Consider the following 20,464-nt stretch of genomic DNA (forward strand, 5'->3'; position numbering starts at 1 on the left):
ATATATGTTATTTAAAATCCCATTTTCTACACGTTTTTATATATATATATATATATATATATATGTCCGTAAAATAATAACAATTCAAATTTTGAATTATTATGTAATATTAAATTACAAAAATATCTTAAATACCTAGAGTTACATTAAATAGTTATAAACATTTAACTATTATTAAGTAAAACAACATTAAAATTGTTTTATTTAATACTTTATTTACATATAATATTATACTTAAACATAATATTTTACAGGTTTATCATAATTCATAAACTATTATATTTAATAAATGAAAAATAAAAAAATTTTTAAATTTTTAACTTAAAATAGATGTAAAATACAGCATATTCGCATGATATTATGTAACTTTACATTTTACTTTATATTTATTTCGTATATTTTAATAAAAACAATAAAATGAAATTTTATTATATAACATAAATAATTTTTAATGGGTTTATAATCGAATATATCGCATAAATATTAATTCTGAGTGAAATATAAATTTAAATATGCGTTAGTAATGCCATCTCTGGATTGTATAAAGTACTTAAATAGTCATATCGATAAATGATACCGTTAATCTGTTGCAATAGCTCGTAGTATTTATGTCTATTGAAAGATTTCTTGTTATATTACTGAAATATGTTTTCTATAATTTATTTATTTTAAACATTATTTTCATTTTTTCTTATTCTCCCGTGAAATATGATTGAAGAGAAAAACTTAAAGGAAACTCATGTTTTTGGAAATGTCATTGGCATGATTGTTTATCCACCATTTTGTTTTGCTGTCGTCTTCAGAGTTTTTCCTCGTATCGTGGCCTATTTTACAATGAACTAGATTGACTCAAATTTGAAAAAATCGTAGAATCAGACAACGCTCTGTGTTTCGGAAGAAATTTGTTTTTAACGGATTTGAGTCAGTTTTTTAATGAATGTTCTCATTATGAGGATTCGTGAAATTTCACTTCGAGTTCTGACCCAACTTTCCTGACTTCTTTAATCAAATGGCGATTATTAGATAAAACAGACAGTTTTCGCGTCATTTACCACGTAAGTTTAATATTTAAATTATGGTACTTAGGTGTGGTAGCTCCTAAACTTATTACTGTATAATATTTTTAATGTACAAATTGTTAGAAATTATTTGGAAAAATCGTTTTAGTTCTTATTTAATAATATTTCTTATCGCTCAATATTATTAATTTTTTGTGTTATTGAAATTTATGTAGTATTTTTGTTGATTCTAAGTTAAATATATGAAATTAATTCAGTTTTCTTACTGTAGGATGTCAGGTCAGAGTGGAGGGCATCGCTTACGGTTGTCCAAACTCAACGATCAGCTGACGTGCAAATTATGCAGTGGATATTTCATTGATGCCACTACTATTATAGAGTGTTTGCATTCGTGTATGTGTATTCTTCTGTCGCTTTTTTAATCCTTTTGTTTGTGGTGAATAAATGCAATTTCATCATTGCAAAAGGGTTAAGCGACGATTCCAGCATATTGATGTAAGCGGCGATTAACGTCGCACTACAGTTTGCAGGAGCTGTATCGTCAAGTATCTGGAGAACAATAAGTATTGTCCAATATGTGAGGTACAGGTGCACAAAAGTAAACCACTACTCAACATTCGTCCAGACCACACTTTGCAGGACATTGTGTATAAACTGGTACCTGGATGCTACCAAAGTAAGTCCTATAATTAACTGAAGAAAGCATAATATTAATAATTGATATGAATATTTATACTTTAGATGAAATGCGGTGTAGGAGAGAATTTTACTCAAAATATCCTGAAGCATGCACTCAAGCAACATCTCCAGAGGCAAGAGGAGAACCTATTGAATCACATATATATTCTCCGGATGAATCCCTTAGTTTATCATTAGAATATTTTAGTCCATCCAAGGATGTTAAAGGAATAGCTGTGAAATCTTTGTTGAGGCGGTATCTTCGTTGTCCTGCTGCAGTAACCATTTTTCATTTACAAAAGCTTATACGAGCTAAGTATGGCTTAACTGATGCACATAGGGTTGATGTAATGTATAAAGAGGAACCACTGTGCAGTAGTTATACATTAATGGATGTGATGTATATTTATCATTGGAGGCGAGTAAGTATTAAAAATTTATTATTTAAAATACATAGAAATTTTTATTTTCTGAACATTTTGTTATATTTATTTCAGAAAGTGCCATTGCATTTAAGTTATAGGATATTTGAATCTTCTCCAAAACGAATAAAACTTTCAGAAGACAATGTCAATTATAAAACGTCTTTACTTCATGCTGGAATCGATCCTATTGAATCAAAAGAAGAAAAATCAATAAAAAGAGAATGGAAGGAAGTTCAGTTAAAAATTTCTGAAACTGGTATAATGAGCATTACAGGTATAACGGACCAACAATTTAAGAAAAATACAAGAGTCGAAGACCCTATTACTAGTGTTGAAACAATAAATACATCAATAATTGAAGACAGTGCTAATCGAAATAACATGTCTGAAGTCAGTAAAGAAAATGAACAATCTTTAGACAGAAAAAGTGTTAATGAGTCTGATATTTCTTCCAAATTAAACAAATTTAATGACCAAAAAAGCTCAAATCAAACAGAAGCTATAAAGACTTCCATAAAAGAAGTAGATAATATAAACTCTAAACTTGAGGAAGAATCGAAAAATCTGTTAGATAATAACAATATTGAAGATAAATCAATTTTACAGAAAAGTAGCCAGTCACAAGAAATAACGCAATATCTAAGTGAATATGAAATTAGAAATAATAATATTGAAAATAAAGATCAAAAAGAGACATCAAAAAATAACAATAATATTATTATGGAAAAATTGGAAACTTCTAAGCAGAATTCAAAAAATGAAGTAAAGTTTGTGAATACAGGGTCAAAAATCAATGCTCTAAGTGTAAAATTGCAGTTTCAACCAAAAATTGGTAGTAATAATGCTTCTTCAAAGAAAATTGCAAGAGATAGAAAGATTATACCACAATCGTCTAAAAAGGTAGACATAAAAATTACTGAATCTTTGAAATCTGCAGAATTGAAAAATTCTTTTGACTCTTCAAAAGCACAAGTTATGACAAATAATTGTGGTGTTACAATAAGTAAATCGTTAATTCCATATTCTACAAAAACCATATCACAAAAATCTATATCTGAATTACAGGATAACGTTGAATCAGTTTTATCAACATACCCAAGTACTTCAATTAGTTCTGAAGTAAAAGAAACAGAAATTAACATAAAACATGTGCAATCAGTTGATCAAAAGGAAGAATATTCTGTTCAAGGAGAAAGTACTTCAGAAAAAAAACCATATGCAACAGATCAAATTTTAACAGAATCTTGTCAAAGAACAAGTGAACAAACAAATACACTTCTTAAAAAATCACCATATACGCAAATTGAACCGTTAACGAATGATAATCTTACATCTTTAAATCTTTCGACTTCTCTACCTATGTCTGTTGGTAATGGAATCAATTCATCAGTTTTTACATCAACAATAAGTCAATCTACATCTACATTTCCTTACACAGTTCAGGATTTGGTAAATAGTACAATGTTAAAAAGCTCTCTCAAGAGTTTGACGGCGTCAACAACACAAAAATTATCTGCTACTACAGTTTCTGAAAATGAAGTGCCTACTTCTTCAGTATCAGAAAATCCTACAGCATTTACTATACCTTCTATTAATGTGTCTTCTTCTTTAAAGAATAGTTACCCAAGTTCAAGTACTTCAAAAGAGTCCGTTTTAAAAGCAAATTTGGAAATAACTAATACATATTCAGTACCTCCTTGTCCTGATGCTATTCCAATTTCCTTAATGAAACCAACTATTCGTAAAACTGAATTAATTACAAAGGGTTCTAATTTAAATGAAATTTGTGCAAAAATTGGAGCCTCTGGTTCAAAAATTAATGATATTTGCGCGAAAATTGGAGAAAATTCTAAAGAAAAAAACAAAACAGAAGCGAGAAGTAAATCTGATATTCCAGATTTATTAAAAATTGGAAGAAAGAATGGTTCACCATCAATCACCATAGATTCTACTAATAAACTGCAACAACATACAAGTATTCCAAATGTGCCCGTTTATGCACCCAATAGTAATGCAATCACAACAGAAAGCAAAAATATTTATTCAAATGTAAAAGATAGTCTTAGGGCTACTTCATTAATAACTACTTCTCCAATAGCAACATCACACTCTTTACAAAAGGTTCTTTCCATTTCTAAAAAGCAAAGTCAAGCAGTGGGTTACAAGACTCTTCGTGATCCTCCAAAATGTTGGAATCCTACACTTTCTAAAAATAATTATGTAGCAGTTAAAAATCAAAGTAAAGAAACACAAAATCAATTACATCAAACTACACTTTTTGAAAGAAGTAAAACTATTCAGTCTAAACCTGCTAAGATTTTTAAAATGAGAAATATGCCAAGATATTTGGGTAATCCTGCTTCTGGAGTGAAACCAATGTATGGCATTGGTAATGAATGTAAAGAAAAAGAACAATCAACAATGACATCAACAACAACAACAACAAATACATCTAGTAGTTCTAAAAATGGGAATTTGAGTATGATGAAGATAGATCCTAAAACCCTATCTCCAATTGTCTCAACTGTTAATTCACCTATTGTTTCACCACCTCCATATTCTCCTAGTGCAAGGAATTACCCAAATCCTCCATTCTCAAGAGATATTTGTAGGAGTACTGGTTCACCAATATCTCCAAAAAATTCTCCAGTAAATATGCTTTCAACAAGCCCTTTTATACCTTCTCCAACACCAAACATGAATCCTAGATTAATTTATTCTCATTTTCCACCACCATTTCCAGATGCTACCAGATTTCCAAATCCTTTGATACGTTCACCAATAGGAATTCCATCTCCCAGTGCCTTCCATAGTAATTTACCTCCTTCAATTAATAAATTATATCAAAGATCTAGTTATATTCCACAAACTACTGGTTTTTCTCCAGTTTCACAACCTCCAACAGTTCAGAGAATACCACCAAGCACTTATTCCTCACCTAAGTCACCTAAAACTACCTCTTTAACAGCAATTTCTCCTGCATCTTATAACTTGGTCAAACCTGAAACACAAACGATTGCAACAACATCTCTTGAGACTAATAACCTGTTTCTTCCAGAAAGTACATCACAAGAAGATGTCAGTGCATTTAATTTATCTAAGACTGGAAATTTTTGTAACACGGAAACTGTTAAAGTACTGACAGAAACAGTTCGGAACTCTAAATCAACTTCACTTTCTTCTAGTTCAAGCATTGGACAGAATAAAAATGCATCGATAGTTAATTCAAAAACTAAATTAGAAACATCTCCTCTAAGTACTGGTGATCAGGATCAAAATAAAGAACGAGTAGAAAAGGAAGCTATAAAATGTAAAGAACAAAATTTATGTACTTCAAAAGTACAAAATTCAGAGAAAAACCGATTTGATGGGGATAGTGATAGTGTAAATATAAAGAAAGAAAACTCAACTACTCAAATTAATGGAGATCTTACTAGTGAAAATAAAGAGGAAATAGTAGCAGAAAAAAATATAGAACAACAAAGTGAACAGAATGAAACAAAGATAATACAAGTTTCTGAAAAAATTATTGAAAAAGAAGAAACAGAAGAACCCAAAAATGAGAAATGTGAAAAATCTGAGGGACAACAGAATAATTCTGAGATTCAAAATAATAAAACAGAGACATAAGTTTTGCATCAAATGACCTGTATGTTTTTGCATATATTGAAATATTCGGATATCGCTACTTCCGAGTTTTTTCATAATGTTCTTAATACAAAACAAGTGCATGTTATTATTTTAATTATTACGATTTTTAAACCGCAAAACATTAAGCATATTAACATAATACTATGCTTAATGTATTGCTAATATTAAATCTTTATTTTGCGTCTAAAAATTGTAGTAATTAGAAATATGACTCATGTTTGATTTAAACGAAAAGAAGATGGAAAGAATGACTAAGTATATTAACAGTCACATTTGACGTAAGAGTTGTATAAAGATTATATAGGAAAAAAATACTGCGTATAATTAATCATATTTATGTGACGAGTTTTTATAAAATAATTTCACGCAATCTATTAGTTTACAGTATTTATCATATTTCAGAACAAATTCTATTATCTGTTTCTTAATATATCTTAGTCAACTAAATATTTAACCAAAGCCTCGAGAATTAATCTAAAGTTCCAGTAGATTTAGCTATAATACAGTTTTTCGATTGGCTCTTTTTTCGCATACCCTCTTTTTAAAAAAGAAACAACTATAGTAAAATGTCCGAGGCCTTATCACATTAATCTTATATATGAAATAATGTTAGGAAATCGAGAGCAAGAGAAGATCGTTGTTACATGATTTAAGAAAATAAGAAAAAGTATTATGCTATAAGTGATTTCTCTCTTTCCAGCTTAATTAGTTAATATTATCGATGTGTCGCATCGCACCGAATTATTAAAATAGCACTATTAATTTTGATAAGCGCCGGAAAGAAAGAAAGAGTTAATGTATAGATAAATTTTTAATATTGGATGATCTTTTTTTCTTTTTAGATACATTTACTTGTAAATAGTGTATAATGATTCAAAGAAGTCTATATCACGTATTAGATATAAAAAAATTATCGATTATTAATATAATTTAACACGCATATTTTTAGGAATTAAGAACGTAACGATAGTATTTTTTGTCTAATACGAGAAAGCAATTTTTAGAGAGATGCCTGATTGTAGAGCAAAAAACAACGTATTTTTAATAAGTTATTAGTTGTGTGCGCGCGCGACTCTTTTGTATACAAGGTGTACCTGAATGATTGAGTGAGTGAAAAATGTATGTGTATAATTTTTGTGTAAAGAAAATTTCAATATCGTTTAAATCAAAATGATTTAAACGAAGTTTTCGAGATTTGTTTTATTTATAAAAACGTTGATCGTCGTTTGTTTTGAAATTTATGTACGTGTTCTGCGTATATGTTTGTGTGCACGCGCGCATACTCTCCAACACGCGCGCGTTATCAATACAATAATAATACTACGTGAAGTAGAGGATGTTCTTTTAATTATAAAAATATAGTTGATTATACTTTACACGGTCTGTTGTTTGTATAAGATTTTACCACTACACTTATACGTACAAATTGAGTTTATTATTAAATGATTACTATAATTATTGTTGTGTAAATGTTAATATACATATAAGTTGCTGATAATTATAATTTATGGAAACTCACATACTGTAACAAAAGTAGTTAAAACAAAAATAATTGCAAGAAAATTTAAAAATATACATGAGTTGTACCATATTAAGTAAACCAATAACTTAAAGATACAACTAAACATTAGTAAGCTTTTCTGAGTATCTAATGGCATCTTTGAGCTTAAATACCAGTTCTTGCAACTGCTGTATTGTACATGAAAATGTCACATGATTTATTGTTTCATGCTTTTTAGTACTAAGTTGTACGTGATAAAGAGGAACACCTAATGAATTGCATGTGTCCAACTGAAAATAATTTTCATAAACAAAAGCAAATAAAGCATTTCTAGATGAAATGGTCGGTGTTCTATTCACCGATCAATTACCTTGACACAATAATCTAAATGCCAGTCTATATCAATGATGTGAGGTGGATTATTGCCTATCAATTCCAATTGAGATTGTATTGCTGTTTTATTATTAGTGTATACTTCACATAATTTCATAATCCTTTTTTCATCAATATATATAAGATTTAAAAAATTTTTTAAGCTTTCTTCATCTAAATCATGTCGAGCAGCTTCTATAAGTAAACATATCACATCAGCAAAAACCATTTTTGTTAAAGTTGGTTTTGAATCAGATGTTTTGATAATGCCTAAAATTTCATTAATTTAAACACTTCTTTTAATTAATTTTATCTATATTTGACAATTTTTCTAAAAGTTACTTACATTTTATTTCTGTAGGATTATCATATATATATGAGATGGCCATTTCTACAATTTGTGAAAAATTATCATCAGTAACAATGCTTGTGTTTAAAATATTAATAAGACCTTCAATGGTATCTTTTGGTAACTCCATCATTATATTCTAAAATATGAAATTCACTCATTTAGTATACTATAGTCAATCGAATAACATAATCTTCAAGTCGTTTGGTTACTTTCATAATATGTATTTGATGAAACTATTTAATTACTTTAACTATAAAAAATACATATATATTTAATTAAATTTTAAAATATCAAATAAGTGACAAATAAACATAATATGTGAGGTTATCTTCCATGATTATTAATTTTCGATTTGTAACTTACTATAATAAGTTAAAATGATAATTACACTTTATTTAATTTATTTTAGAATATGAATATCATGGTTGATTACTTTTATGTCAACTGAAACAAATTATAAGTCTTATATAGTCACAACTTTAAATTATTTCAATTTCTATTATGTTCTAGATTTTAATGAATATTTGATATAAATAATGAGGTAAAATGAAGTTTAAAATAACTTATTATTTGTTTTAAATAGAAATTTGTTTCGTAATAAAAGTAACTAAATATAACATACTGGATCCACACAAAATTGATTAAATCATATATTGCAATAGAGGTATTATTTGAAATATGAAATATTTGTATTATAAATAAATTTTACATATTATATTTAATAATTGAAACAATTTTAAAAATAACTGTTAACGACTGTTTTATAAAAATTCGTGAAACAATTAAGAACTGAAATATTAGACAAAAAAATTTTAATACAATATAAAAAATTAACATGTGTATTGAATTTAATTATTGTTCCACTATCCTCTGCAGTATATGATTAGTTTGGAGTTAAGCTTTTTTTTGAAATTCATTTTTAATGTGACATTTAGACTTTTTAATGGTACGTAAAAAAAAGAAAAAGAAAAATCATAGATTTGAAAATTACGCGTATGTGAAATTTATATTTAATATATGATTTACTTTAATTCTACTTCAGCTTTGTATGTACTTCATTGGAATCGAATAACTAGTTATAAATAAATACACGTGATGATCACTTAAAGTCAAGACTGTTTAACAACTATTTTAACTGAAAGAGTTTTATCCTTAAGAAAGCAATATTATTTATCATTTAAATACATATTGTTTTCGAATAATTTTCATTTATAACATTATTAGGTCGATATTATTCTTTTTGTAGTTAAATAATCAAGTAAAATAATAATCTAATTTAAATCTAACCTAACCCAATTTAATGGGCTCTATCCAGCCTAGTCATCACATATATTTGATTACGACTCAACCTGTTAAATAGATTCTTGGTAATAAATGCTAAAATTATAGATTGCTAATTTTCCTGTTCAGACACAACTTTAATTTTGTTCGCTTTTATTACAATGCTTATCTTTTATTATAATATTTACTTTCTACCGATTCTTTCTTCAAACTAACCCATTCTCGATAGTGTTCATATTACCACTCTCGTCACTCATGCCAACCTCGTATTCTCCACTCACTCATACCAATGTCGTATCGTGATTATCCCTCATTATCGACAATTTTCAATGCTCTAAAATAAAGTTTAACAGAATCCGTTGAACTTTTGATGTTATACAGATATTGTACATAAGCAGAATATGAGTGTATAATGTCGAAAAATTCTTTGTGAATATCTCAAAAACTAAATATGACTACCTCTTATGTATAAAGGAAAAAATTTCAAATATTCATATTTACATATCAAAAAAATCATTAAAATTGAAGGATGCATTGACAATTAACTATATTTAAAGACATATTTTCCAACTTTATTACACAGTTGTATTTTAAGAATAGAATTTCTGGGTAAAAGAAATCGGGAGAAACGCCTAAATACTCAGTAAGGACTATAAAATACGATCTTGTACCTACATTAATAGATTCTATTAATTCTGATAAGAAAATACTGTCGATGATAAAAAATATAACTTAAAATATAAATTTTATTTAGTACTGTAGAAAAATAAACATGTAATATTCAAGTTTGTAGTTAATTTCATGGTTGGGAATTAACCCAAATTTAATACTCCATGTTAATTGCATATAACAATTCTTAACATAAAAAAATAGTGGTACTTGATTTTACTCTATTTTCTCTTATATACTTATAGTATTGGATAGTAGTTAAATATATGTTTATTAATATTTTTGAACTACGAAAGTCTTATAAAGGTTTAGATTAAGTTAAGTTGTTACATTATAAAGTACTATTTTATAAATAACGTGTTATAATAATCAGATATTTTTTTATATTTTACAGAATTTTCTATGCCCAAAAAGTTTAAACATGAGAAATCTATACAAAAATTTTGGTATATAATTATTTTTATTTTTGTAAATTCAATTTGCAATAAAAATTTGTTGAATACATTTTTAAAATATTGTACTTTTGATTTCGGTAAAAAATTGATTGTTTGAACTTGCTACATTAGAATTCATTTTTAATTATTGAAAAACTTCAATCTTAAAATGCAAAAATTATTTGGGAACTGATATTTAAAATTTTTTATATATGTAAATTTATGAAAAGTACAAATAATCTGTTTTTAAATTTTACTTTTCAAATTGTACGTTATATAATATTAAATTTTGAGTTGAATCGAATATTATTCTTTTTCTAAAATAAGATAAATTCCTGAAATGACATAGGGTTTAGGTTGGCTTCTTGTCAAAATATGATCAACCAATTTATAAAATATATTTTTAAATAACTAATATAAAATGTGATAAGACCAAATGATTCAAAACCTTCAAAAAATCTTATTCCTTTACAAACTAAATAATATTTTTAACAATTGATTGTCATTTGTTCGTCATATAAAATTCAATTAAAATTTCTGGCAGGACTTAAAGTTTTTTTTATCACCAGATTTGTTGACAGAAAAAATATATTAGACATTAGGTTTCATTATACTTTAATGTAAAACAGAAGAAAAAAATTAGAATTAAAATTAGAATTAATTAAAAAATTAGAATACAGTTTTGAATAAGGATTGAGCTTCTTATTTTCCTATTTCAAATTACTACTTTGGTTTTTAAAACGTGCAAAATACCTTATAATTTTTATTTTCTTATTATATTTCTTCACACTCACTATGTACAGTTATTTGTCTTCATCAAACGTAAACAGATAATGAATTCTATTCAATGTATCAATATTATTCTAAATGTCCACAAATGCTTGCTATTATTGATTACCTTGATTGAAACAATATTTGCGTCAACTAGTTAGAGCAATCTCAAACATTTTGAGCAAATGGTGGATAAAGAGGTTTAAGAAGTTTCATCTATGGAAAAAAAAGGTATAAAAGAAAATTAGAACAATAAAATAATAATATATGTATAAAATTAAAATGTTTATTTAGAAATTAAAAATGAAAGAAAGAAAAAGAAACTATTTTATTAGAGATAGGTTCCAAATTTTATTTTGTATTATATATTAATTTTAGCAATACATTATATTAATTCCAAATATACTTTTATGTGTAAGAATATGAATATTCAACGAGTGTCTCTAATCCTAAACTAAATAAGCTTCAGGACAGCTTTGATTTGTGGCGGATATTTAAAATCTTTGGGAAATCTTAGTTGTGTTCCGCATACGTGTCGACTTCCTCTAAGCAATCGTTAAGGGTAAACTCATTAACCTAAAGTTGCAAGTTTGCCGTTAGGACTGAGTAACAAGGCCCGCGATGTGAAAATAGTCACTATGAACTAAGAGAGAAGTGGTAAAACTACATATAAGTAAAGGAGAATATAAAAGAATACTGGAAGAATGCAGTCGAGGATCTTTAAGAAGGTAAAATTATTAAATGCTACTTCTTCACCAATTTTAATTACATTTACATATATTGTAAAGAGAGTTATTCCGAACAATTCTTTTGCTTGAAAAAATTAGCGGTTAGACCTAGTTTCCGATATATTCGTAAAAAAAAATTGCTTCTAATTGTACACTGAATTTTTCCCATACATGCCATCTATAAAATACAGATGCGTCGCTATGTCGTGGATCAAATCGCAAAAATCATCAACATTTGCTTACCTCCAAATTGTTTATATTAATTATTCATCGAAGCGAAAATGCAGAAATTAGTAGCGATCAAAAAATTTGAAAATGTTAATTAGATTAGGGTTCACTAATCACGGATACTTACACATGGCCAAAATTCGATACATTACTAGCAATCTTTTTTTGCTAATATCTAGAAAACTAGGATCGCTTGCCAATTTTTTAAAAGGAAAAAGTTGAAATAACACCTAGGTTCATCAATATCGATGAGGAAGTAACTTTCTTGGAAGTTGGAAATTAAGATTTTTGACGTGAGAGAAGTTTGAAGCGGAAGATAAGATTCGTGAGATGTCAGTAAATAGTAGGAACAAATAACCTTGACAAAACGATGTTAATCTCTTTTATATCTTACATATGATATAATATTCCATGTTTTTTTCAAGTGCTGTCTTAATTTATCAAATTGTTTAAATTATTTTTTGTTTTTATAAATAATTTATACAAGTTTGGTAGCTCCAAGCTTAATTCACAAAGGGAATTATTTCACTGCTAGGTAAGCTTGTCAATCAGCTGGCTCATTTTTACGGTAAGCAATATTTTGCTCTACCAATTATGGTCAATCGGTTTTAGTATCCGAGATATTTATGGAAACTTTCGATGCCCAGCGAATTTCAGCTAGCGAGTTCACCACTAAACATAAAACAGTACATCAAAAGATCTATTTGATCGCGAACTTAAGGTTTATAGGTTCTCACGAATTGGCACACAGTTCTAGTCAATGTAAACCTAGTCACAAAGTATAGTCACAAATTACAAATGATCTTGAATAGCAGTGATGTAAATATATTAAATATCTTAATTATTATTTATTATAACATATATACTAAATATAGTAATTTAAAATTTTGCAGTATTACTCAAATCAACTATAACTAAAAATTTATAACGAATTGATTAGTTCAATTAGTTCATGACTTACAATTAATTCCTTTTAGAACCACCATTGGTTCAGAATTTTTCAATTCGTAATGAATTATAAAGGGATTTATACCTTAATAATATTCTGTTCAAGGTTGTTTTGGAAGGTTCCGCGTTTTCTGCTGGCATATAGGATCGATTAATTACACATGCTTCTCAATTATATGGTGTCTCCCAAACCCAAGAAAAGTTTTTCCACTTATATTACTTAAAATTCAACACTTAAATATAATTAATTTCTTGTCCTAAAAGATCTAACTCGTAGATGTTTAATTCAATTTTCATGAGAATCTACAATGATGTTGATTGCTGATAAGATTAACGGGACTAGAAAGCATCGTTTCATCTTTCATATCGTTATCATATTCCGAAAACTGCAGTCTTTTTAAAATATACAGGGTGTTCCATATTTAAATCGACAAACTTTGCCAATATGCGTGGCAGGTCATTCTGAGAAAAAATTATTATATACATATTATATCGCAATGATACCGTTAATTGACATCATAAGGCGAATCGGATATTAATACTAAAACTAGCAAACTAATAAAAATGATTGACTTTAGATTTTTTATTTTTACATTTACTAAAGACATACATACTTCCTTTTGACAAAAATAATGTTAACTTTTATTCCGATAGAAATGCAATTCTAGTCTTAATACCTTTTGTATAGAATATAGAGTATTCAAATGCTTATAGTTGCTATGCTTAATAAGTAAAATATTTACGTTAAATTGAAATATGTTGAAACGATAATTGTTTTAGAACTATGATAGCAGCCAAAAATTAGTAACATACTGAAACTTTCTATTTCTTAGTTAATGCTGTTTATTAACATTACATTCAAATACTTTCATATAATATCATTTAGTTATTTTCTACCTTTATTAATATATTATTGGGACTTCTTTTTTGTTATATACAGGCTTCTCGGAAACGAAGTTTCGTATAAAAGAATGTCATTCTATACTTTCGACTTATTTTGGTAACGTAGATTCATTCCCTGCCGGATTGTACCATTAGTTATCGACCGCTCTGTATATTACACACAGATTACAGATTAACCTGTATATTTTGTTTATTAAATGCAGCGAATATAAACGTTCGAATACTTTCGTATACATTAAATGTATGTTAAATGTAAGTAACATACATATCTTAGTAATATCCAATTTTTTTCACATACTTTTTCATAACTTGCCGACATTTATAGATCGTGTTTTAAAATATTAATCCGTGGGTACGAAATCCTAATAAAAGTATTACGACCCGTATGAAGTGTATTAATAATATATTTTGGTCTGTTAGATGACTTTTCTCGGAAGTCCCAACACATGTTCTTAACAAATTTATTTTCAAGAAATGTAAAAGGAATCGCTTTAAAAATAGAATGTTATAACATAATATATTATATATTAATTACTTTTGTAATTTATTGTAATTTAACTTTCCAGTAATCTTCATTTCATATTTCATAATAGATATTTATAGAGAAAAATCGAGTTAAAGAGATCAAAAATAGATATATTACATTTAATCAAGTAATTATATACTTATTTTAGTCTAAATTATTTTAACAATTCAATAAATTTTCAAATTACGAATATAAATTCAATAATTTTCTGAAGGTTTATTAGTTACTCTAGAAATTAGGTAAAATTATAAAATAGAAGTTATGCATTTGATAATATGTGGGACAAATATTAATAATCCTGTGTGAAATATACAAAAGAAAAATATTTAATTTGTGTAATTGATTTCTATGCGTTAAAATCCATTTGTTTTCTATTTTTATAATAAAGAATATCTCAACGTAATCAATTTCTATATATTTATTCTAACAAGTTCATTGTCTCAAATAACATTTTATGAAATCGATGAAGGAAACACTATCTAAATACAAAAATTAGAATTAGAAAAATTTAAACTTTAACAACGATCGATTCGTGAAGTCAGAAGAGGAAGAATAAGCACACGCCTGCGCCACGTTCTCTACGTGCTCTTTTATTTCAAGTACTCGTGTGAAGCAAACAGTAATAAAAATTAAATATGTTATTTATTTCTTGTAACACTTTTCATATAACACTTTGAAGTGATTGTATAAAGAAATTACGCGAAGATATTAGCAAAAATGCGCAACAATGTAAGATTACGATGAACGAAAGACCTATTCGAGAGAAAGTACAGTTTGTTATGTTACTACATTGTTACTTCTTCATTTCAATATTCTGCACTCTTCTCTTTGTTATTCTTCACTTATTTCTTTATATATATCTTAATTTTTGAATTTACCAAAATCGTGACAATAAAATGAAAAAAGAAAAGACATGGTTTCTACAAATTGATTCTTTTACAGGAAAGATCAGTGTTATATCTGTTATTGATATTAATTTTATGTGCAGAAGTATATGTGATAAGTGCTAGGCATTTAATTAAAAAGAGAAATTATAGCGATCAAAGTGTAAGAGGTTATTTAGCAGAGGTGAGCAAACAGTAAACAGACACAATATTTATTATTGATAAAAGGAAATAAATTTCTATTTCTAGCGAACTTGTTGGTGGAATGAAGTTTGCAAAGAAGAATTTCACAGTAAATTTCGATGCCGTTGTCCGAGGTGGTCCTATTGTCGTGCTCCTGGTAGATACTACGACGCGCATTGTAGTATGACACGTACAGGCTATATTTGGACTCAACCAGAAACTTCATTAGCGCTCGAAGTTAATAAATGAATCTTTTCTGTAAATTTTTTTATTAATCGCATTTATTGCCAATCAAAAACTCATAACATCAAATGTATGTAATCTTATTTAATAGAAATTGATTATTTAAATTAGATAAATAATTAATATTTAACTCTGTTGACAAATTTTGTCACAGTCATTGTGCATTGAATACGCTTAAGATAAATTACTACTTCTCTCTTACTTCTTCTTGTTTTCCTCCTCAAATATTTTTCTATATTTATGTAATAAACTAACCAAAGTTATTTCATTTTCATATTCAACAAATTATAAGTCACAAAAGACAATATGGTAGTAAAATAATTATAAATATTTGTATAAATTATAAAATATCAGAAACCTAGATGGTTATCAGCATTATTATTATTAATAATAAAAATAATACATAACTAACATTGTAGGAGAAAAAATAAAAATGATACGAACTTTAATTTACCTAAGAAAAAAAATTTGTTGTCTTTTATGTTTAATATTATAATATTTGTTCTAGTCTGTTAAAAATATAGGAAACATATCTTAATTTTAATTATCAGTATTGCAGGGTAATTTAAACTAATTATAATTTTGTTTTATATTAATTAATTTATTTATACAAATATATACATTCAAAAATTGTACTTAATTAAAGAAATTATAAATAACATTGTAATATAATAATAATAATACAAATATAAATAAGCATAATACAACATAAATATAATTATAAATAATACAACATAAAAGTAATTTTTAATAATGAAACTAAATTTTATGAAAATAATATATGCAATTGATTTTATAGAAAAAAAAATATCCTTTACTTTCATTTAATTCTATTCTGGAAATGGAATGTAATAAATCTGTCTTAATTGCAAAATAGTTAATTCATTATAATACATTCTTCTAGATATTATTGGGTTTATTTTGCAGTAATATTGATCTATTTTGTTCCAGAATGCTTTAAAGAATTGAGTAATGAAAAATCCAAATATATCGATTCTTGTATATCCATGATTAGTTCCCCCCAACCCCACCTTTCATTCACTCTCTCACTCTCACCGTCTCTTTATAAAAATGTATAATTTCTGAATAATCCATAAATTAGAATAACTAAAATTATTCTTTTATGTTTTCTAAAATTCCTAAAGTTCATTATTGAAATTGGCACTAAAAAGATATAGTAACATTAAAATATATGTATTAGAATACTAAATAATATTTTTATCAATTCAAATTTTTATAATAATAATAATGATAATAAAATGATGCTAAATATATCGAATAATTAATTTATATATATTATCTATGATATTATATTTTAGTGTACTGACATTTTTATTGCTTTTAAGTTACATTACATGTACACTAATGAACGTTTATTTTGAAAATAATAAACACATTAATACGTTCATTCCATAGATATCAGACATAACTTCGGGCGTTCTTTTACAGTTTATATATGTATAATATCTTCTTGAATACAGATTACAAATTAAAAATCATGAAGTTGTGAAAAAAGATTTTATAATGATTTGTATGAAGCACATACATACGCACGTATATAATATTTTACAATATCGAAATAGGTTTTGTATGAAAATTATTTGTTAGCACTGGAAGTAATAGAAATTCATAAATGTATTCATTATATGTTTATATCAAATATTTAAAGATTATAATGTTATTAATTACATCCAAAGGTATGTATGTATTATACATTATTATAACCAAATAGAATTATAATAGGGAAAGGATTTTAGGATTACCAATTACTAATTAAGCAGCATGTTGTTTTAATTAATACAATTAGAAAAACAAAACATGTTAGATTGAAACATGCATTAAAAGAGTTTTATTCAAATTTATTTTTAATTTATTTAGCTTTGTTATTAGTGTCTAACAACAACATAAAAAGTATTTTTTTTATTATGTGCATCTACAATAAAAATTATGATACAACAAAATAAAATATGTTACAAAATTTTTATTAAATGTACTCTTTTATTAATCCAATTCTCTTTTCTAATGTTGTTAATCTATATATATTAGTTTATTTGATTTAATAATTACTTAATTAACAGTATTTACATTAATTTATAATATAGTACTGATAATTTTAAATAAAAGACAAGAAAAATATAAATTGAAAATTTAATAAGAAATATTGAAAATTAATATTATTATTGCAAAGATTAAATTATTTAAGTTTAATATATATACATGTTAAAAGTAGTTATTAAAAGTATAAATAAATATTAGATTTGAATGCATTTTATACATCATATGTTTCTAAAAATATATAATCTTTAATTACCTATATTCTTATTATATGCACGTAATAAAATTCGATATTCTAACATAATTTTAATGTAAATTATTCTTAGTATTCTAATGTAGTAATCATATTTTTATGTAGTATATCATTAAATTATATTGTTTTTCACATTGCATAATTAATCGTGTTGCTTTATATTATTTTTATGTTTGATATCAAATAATTTACTTTTCTATTAATGTACAAAACAATAAAAATATTACTACTAAATTGTTGAATAACATCATAAATAATTTTTGTTATAATGCATACAATAAGATACTTATCATTTCTGTATTAAAATTAATGAAATGTACGTAGCATGAATATAAATAGCATAAATGTAATAAATGAATATATTCTATATCAAAATTATAAATGTTACTAATATTTTATATATATTATATATAATGAGAAGTTTTAGAGTTTACTACAATTATGCAATATCATTTCTATTATCTATATTTGATAAAAAGATAGTAAAACATTTTATAAGTAGTTATATAAGAATATAAATTTACTCACATACACTTTTATTAAGAATTCATATTATATATTTTTAGATACTTTTTATATTATACAAATACATATGTAAAACAGTAGATATTTATAATAATTGTACTGTGCCATATAATTTGTACTATATCAATGATTAAATATTAAGAATTATGTACAGTTGCACATAATCAAGTTAAAATTGGTTAACAATTTTAGAATTTAAAATTTGATTAAAAAAATTAAAAATTAGTTCTTCTTATTGCATTCAATTCCATGTTTTGTTGAAGATATTTTTGTTAAAACTACAAACTATAGTCCTTAGATACTAGATACTAGACTTTATTTTTTCTATTTGATTTTATAGATTTATATTATAGGTAAATTTTACAAATTTAATACAAATATGTAGATATATTTCTCAAGTTCAAGTTGAAAATTAAAAAGTTAAAACAAATTTCTAATTGTTAATAAATTTAGAATAAAAATGTAATTTATTTATAAGAAGAGAGTTTCCAAAATTTAATTCGACACATGAATTTGAGAATACCATAGTCATAGAGAATACCAAACATATGTCAAAATGCAACTTCATGAGCCACTAATATTTGATATTTAAATCAACAAATGCTATAAAATTAAAATCATTTTTGTTTTATTATAATTCTGAATATTTTTAGATTTGTTAAAGTTAAACAGTAATGTAACTAACATTATAAACAATTTATTTTTTCTGAATAATAATTATAATTTTCTGGGGCATAAATTGAAAATGTAGTTTGGTTTTAAGATATCAAATTACTAAGCTCCATAAAATTCAGTCTTTATCTAATTATATTTAAAGAAATGTCATTACACTTTTATATGTGCATCATATTCTTTCCATAAGCATATCAATATAAACCATTGTCAATATAAATACAATTTTTTTAATAATTTGTATAATATTTTTAAACAATGCAAAATATGGGACAGTATTACATAATATACATTTCTGTATAACTGTGAATAATTATTGAAATGAAAAAATCACATAATAAACAATTATTAGCTTTCCTAACACTGTAATATGATAAAATTATTATTTCATTCAATATAAATTAAATTAAATTTTTACATTCCAATGAATTGAGACACTATCCAGTGGTAAGAAGTCAGGTACCTAGTTTTTCCTTTCACTTTCTCTCATTGCTTTTCATTTTGATCATGGGTACAAATAATGATTTCTAGCATAATCTGAGTTCTAATAATTATACATATACCAATATTTTGTAAAACCAGGTCTCAATCTTGTTTTGAGAGATATTGCTACACTTATTTTTTTTAAATCATTATGTTATGATAGTAAAAAAGATATATTTAAAAAGTTATATTAAAGTACTTAAAATATCATTAAATAATAAATATTTAAATAATTTATGCTATTAAAATAACGAATAATATAAAAGGAAACATTACAACAAAAGTATATACATACAGTGTGTTGCATTATTAGTAGTACAATAGGGCAGAGAGTGGTACCTCATGAAAAAATAAATAGAAAAGGAAGAATAAAACTTTTTTACATGAAGCTTCGTTCTCGAGAAAATCGAATTTGAAAAATTATCGAATGTGCATGTACTAAATCTTTCAAAGAGTCATATTTTTGTTTCTACTTGTGTTTGCAAATATGAGCAATATTATTATCTATTTGTTATAAATGCTATAATCATTATTAAATCAAAGTTGTATTCTAAAAACAACAAAAGTGTTGAAGTATTAAAAAATATAAACATTTATGATACACTACAAGTAGTGCCAATTTAATTTTAGTTAAAAAAGCATAATTATATATGTAACATAATAGTCAAAATTTCGAACAG

At 25.6% G+C, this 20,464-nt stretch overlaps 3 protein-coding genes across 3 annotated transcripts; 2 read left to right on the forward strand and 1 right to left on the reverse strand.

The window, feature by feature from the left end:
* The first annotated feature begins 785 nt into the window (after nucleotides 1-785).
* LOC108549154 (protein PF14_0175) lies at nucleotides 786-5,752 on the forward strand. The gene is made up of 5 exons (XM_017902414.1): nucleotides 786-1,055; nucleotides 1,291-1,412; nucleotides 1,543-1,695; nucleotides 1,761-2,119; nucleotides 2,195-5,752. Exons 2-5 carry the CDS (start codon nucleotides 1,292-1,294, stop codon nucleotides 5,750-5,752), a joined length of 4,191 nt encoding a protein of 1,396 aa, XP_017757903.1. The 5' UTR covers nucleotides 786-1,055; nucleotide 1,291.
* A 1,641-nt stretch (nucleotides 5,753-7,393) lies between these two features.
* LOC108549200 (COMM domain-containing protein 3) lies at nucleotides 7,394-9,377 on the reverse strand. The gene is made up of 4 exons (XM_017902481.1): nucleotides 9,286-9,377; nucleotides 7,993-8,134; nucleotides 7,645-7,916; nucleotides 7,394-7,564 (listed from the first exon to the last, which is right to left on the reverse strand). The coding sequence occupies exons 2-4, from the start codon at nucleotides 8,126-8,128 to the stop codon at nucleotides 7,394-7,396; spliced, it is 579 nt and encodes a 192-aa protein (XP_017757970.1). The 5' UTR covers nucleotides 8,129-8,134; nucleotides 9,286-9,377.
* Nucleotides 9,378-15,157: 5,780 nt separating this feature from the next.
* LOC108549195 (uncharacterized) lies at nucleotides 15,158-15,802 on the forward strand. Its single transcript, XM_017902475.1, has 3 exons — nucleotides 15,158-15,215; nucleotides 15,429-15,554; nucleotides 15,620-15,802. Exons 1-3 carry the CDS (start codon nucleotides 15,204-15,206, stop codon nucleotides 15,800-15,802), a joined length of 321 nt encoding a protein of 106 aa, XP_017757964.1. The 5' UTR covers nucleotides 15,158-15,203.
* Nucleotides 15,803-20,464: the final 4,662 nt, after the last annotated feature.

Source organism: Eufriesea mexicana, unplaced genomic scaffold (assembly GCF_001483705.2).
Source record: "Eufriesea mexicana isolate 0111107269 unplaced genomic scaffold, ASM148370v2 scaffold1824, whole genome shotgun sequence".
In the NCBI taxonomy this organism is placed as follows: Eukaryota; Metazoa; Arthropoda; class Insecta; order Hymenoptera; family Apidae; genus Eufriesea; species Eufriesea mexicana.